The sequence below is a fragment of the Hibiscus syriacus genome, unplaced genomic scaffold (genome assembly GCF_006381635.1).
Source record: "Hibiscus syriacus cultivar Baekdansim isolate YM2019G1 unplaced genomic scaffold, ASM638163v2 tig00110502_pilon, whole genome shotgun sequence".
NCBI lineage: Eukaryota > Viridiplantae > Streptophyta > Magnoliopsida > Malvales > Malvaceae > Hibiscus > Hibiscus syriacus.
In genome coordinates, this window is record NW_024062763.1 from 224,656 (window position 1) to 227,551 (window position 2,896).

At 31.7% G+C, this 2,896-nt stretch overlaps 1 protein-coding gene across 1 annotated transcript; it reads right to left on the reverse strand.

Moving 5' to 3' along the window:
- Window positions 1-200: 200 nt before the first annotated feature.
- Window positions 201-1,021, reverse strand: LOC120129518 (protein RESTRICTED TEV MOVEMENT 3-like). The gene is made up of 3 exons (XM_039146991.1): window positions 938-1,021; window positions 702-831; window positions 201-613 (listed from the first exon to the last, which is right to left on the reverse strand). The coding sequence occupies exons 1-3, from the start codon at window positions 942-944 to the stop codon at window positions 349-351; spliced, it is 402 nt and encodes a 133-aa protein (XP_039002922.1). The 5' UTR covers window positions 945-1,021; the 3' UTR covers window positions 201-348.
- Between the last annotated feature and the right edge of the window lie 1,875 nt (window positions 1,022-2,896).

A 2,896-nucleotide genomic window follows, 5' to 3' on the forward strand; every position in this document is an offset into this window, starting at 1 on the left:
CAGAGTAAGAGGAAGCAATAGCCAAGGAGAAAATATTGTAACAGCAAAAGAAGCAGAACAAGGAATTTAAAGAGGTTTTGATCAGGGAACCATATTACAAGTAACTTTGCTTTCCTAAAGCTTTGAAGAATGTGAAGAAGAGACCAAGTACATAGCGAAAAGAACTGAATTACACAACCTTAAGAGCTAACATCCAACAAATGACCCAAATATCAGCTACCCTTCCCCATTATACTATGATCATCTTTGCATCAAAATAAATAAAACAAGTTCACAAAGGGAGAAAAGCAATAAATATGTTTATACAAGTATACCCAATTCTTTAGAATCAAAGAACTATAACCATATCTAATAACTACGCCAGCTCATCATCACTTGGGTACTTTTGAAATGAAGAAGAACAACCATAATCGTTTCGTTTGTTTTATAGAAATGTGATTGCTGCAACAAAATACCTTGTGTAAGGGAAGTTCTCCGATCGATTTGATCGATGACTGCGAATCCGAATTGGACATATGCACTCCACCCAGAAGGCAAAGTTGCTGAATTTGCAACACCTAAATAAATTGACAAATAATCCACATTGTTTCCCTTGGGGTAGATATGAATTCGCCTGCCAAACAAGTTCGCATGCAAAATATAACTGATGGGAGATACAATGCAAATCAAAACAAGAACAAGAGTACGAAGATGAAAGTTACCATTTGTTTCCCTCAACAACAAAATCCTCAGAGTACAATATTTCGTCTTCAACAGTGGACAAGTTGTCAATCCTCCATGTGAACTTCCTTAGTTTTTCATTAATGTCCCTACACTGAAACTTAAAACGCACTGCACTCGAAGTTTTAAACGTGAGAACAGCGATTAGAGCGTATGATTTAGAAAGTCAGAAAGCAAAAGAAAACATCAGGGAAAGATTATACATATTTACGAATACCTTTCATGATTGAGTAATCAAAGAAGCCAACTGCAGAACGTGGAGCGGGAGACGAGGGTTCCGAATTTGATCAAATATCCACCGCTCAAGTCCTTTTATTCCAAAATTTAGGGTTTACGTTTTTGTGAAAAATATTGTTTTCTATAAAAAAAATTGAATAAATTACATGTTTGGTAATTCAACTATCACCGGTAATCTCACGTTTTATTAATTTTTTAATGATTAGTGATCAAAATAAGCTGAAAACATAATATCGGGTATGATTTGAAAAAAGGTAATAATTGAGTGATCAAAACAAAATAAAATGATAATTATGTACTAAACATGTGGTTTATCCAATATATATTTATATATACACACTGTCTTTACTTTAGTTTAATGGTTGGACATGAAATCAAGTTCGATTCCTACTTTATGCATATAAGGATTTTCTCATATTTTCAATATATATATATATACACCAATAGAATGATATCGCGTATCATTATCTTACTAGTGAAAAATAATTTATTAAAGTATCACATTAACCACTACGTTAGACTTTCGTTAGTTACTTAACCGAACTTAATGATATAATGGCCATTTTGTTACTTTTCAATGATATTAGTGATCATTTGTTTTTTTATAACCATCAGTAGTTTATTTATTAATCGACTAATTCAGTTCGGGTACTGCAGAGGCAAGGGCGACTGATAAGCATTTTAAATTGTTACTTTTTGCTTGCTAATTTTCTTTGTTTTATGAATTCTTCACTGTTGATTTAGGTTGTATAAGTTTGTTTTATGTGCATTGATCTGTTTACTGGAATTGACAGTAAAAGGACGCATTCTGCAACTTTTTTTATTTTCTTATTGTAGCTAGAGATATGGGCACGATGTTTGGCACAACGCGGGTCTGACGTGGAAGCTAAGGTCCAATCAATGCGAGGAATATTATGAAGATAGCTCAGTCAGCACAATCTAAGGAGACTTTTTAGGAAATTTGGATTTTAATTTTCAAATGGAATTATCTTTTAATTTGTTTTAATTTTCATGTATCTTAGGGGTTTAGAAGCCTAAAAATACCCTCCATTGAGTAAGGTTTAAACATCATCATCTTCTTCTTTAGCTTTGTTTTGCTACTTTATTTTTGTTTTAATAAAAGTTCACTTTTTCTTTCATTTTTATATTCTTTTTACTTTACGCTTTTTATCGCTTTCACAAAACATGTTAAGTATGGTCTCTACTATGCTTAGCTTGTAACATCCTGAATCAGGGTCAGTGACTAAATTGCAATTTTTGAAAACTATATGCTTAGTTTCGAAACAAGTTAAAAGTTCAAGGATTTAAATAGAAAAATTTCAGTGTTAGATTAATGGTAATTTTTGGAAAGTTTGAAGGATATAATGGTAATTCCATAAGAAAGATTTTTATTTCTCCTTTATATAGGAGATGTCACGTGGAAATGGATGAAAAAAATAGAAAAGTCTGGAGGCTTTGGTTCAACCTTCTTCTTCTTCTCTTCCCGTAAGCTCCATGGCAAAGGTAAGTATAATTTCAGTTGTTTAATTCTTGGATTTATAAGTTGGTTTTGATTCTTTGGGTGTTATATAAGCTTAAGGAAAGCTTATATAAGCTTTAAACATCACAAATAGTGAATTAAAGAGGAAATTATATGAAGGGTGTAGAAATGAATTGTTAGAATAAAGAGGTTTTTGAAGTTTTAATTATGAATTTGACTTGTCATCTATGAGAATAAGAAGCTAGAAGTGTTAGAATTAAGTTTGGGAAACATGGAAAATTGGGTACGATTATTGATTTCTATATGGAGAATAGAATTTTGAGGTTTGAGATGACATAAATGGGTATAAATTAGTTTAAGTATGTATATATGAGTTAAGAGTATAAAAGGGGTTGAAATATGAAGAATTGAAGTTGGAATAGTGAATTTTCGTAGTTGAAAATGATTTATGGGCTAGGG

What these genes read in the sequence shown, in the direction of transcription:
- LOC120129518 (XM_039146991.1), bottom strand. An exon ending in GTTGTTGAGGGAAACAAATG is followed by an intron (nt 614 to 701) that starts GTAACTTTCATC and finishes CTTGTTTGGCAG; the next exon opens with GCGAATTCATATCTACCCCA.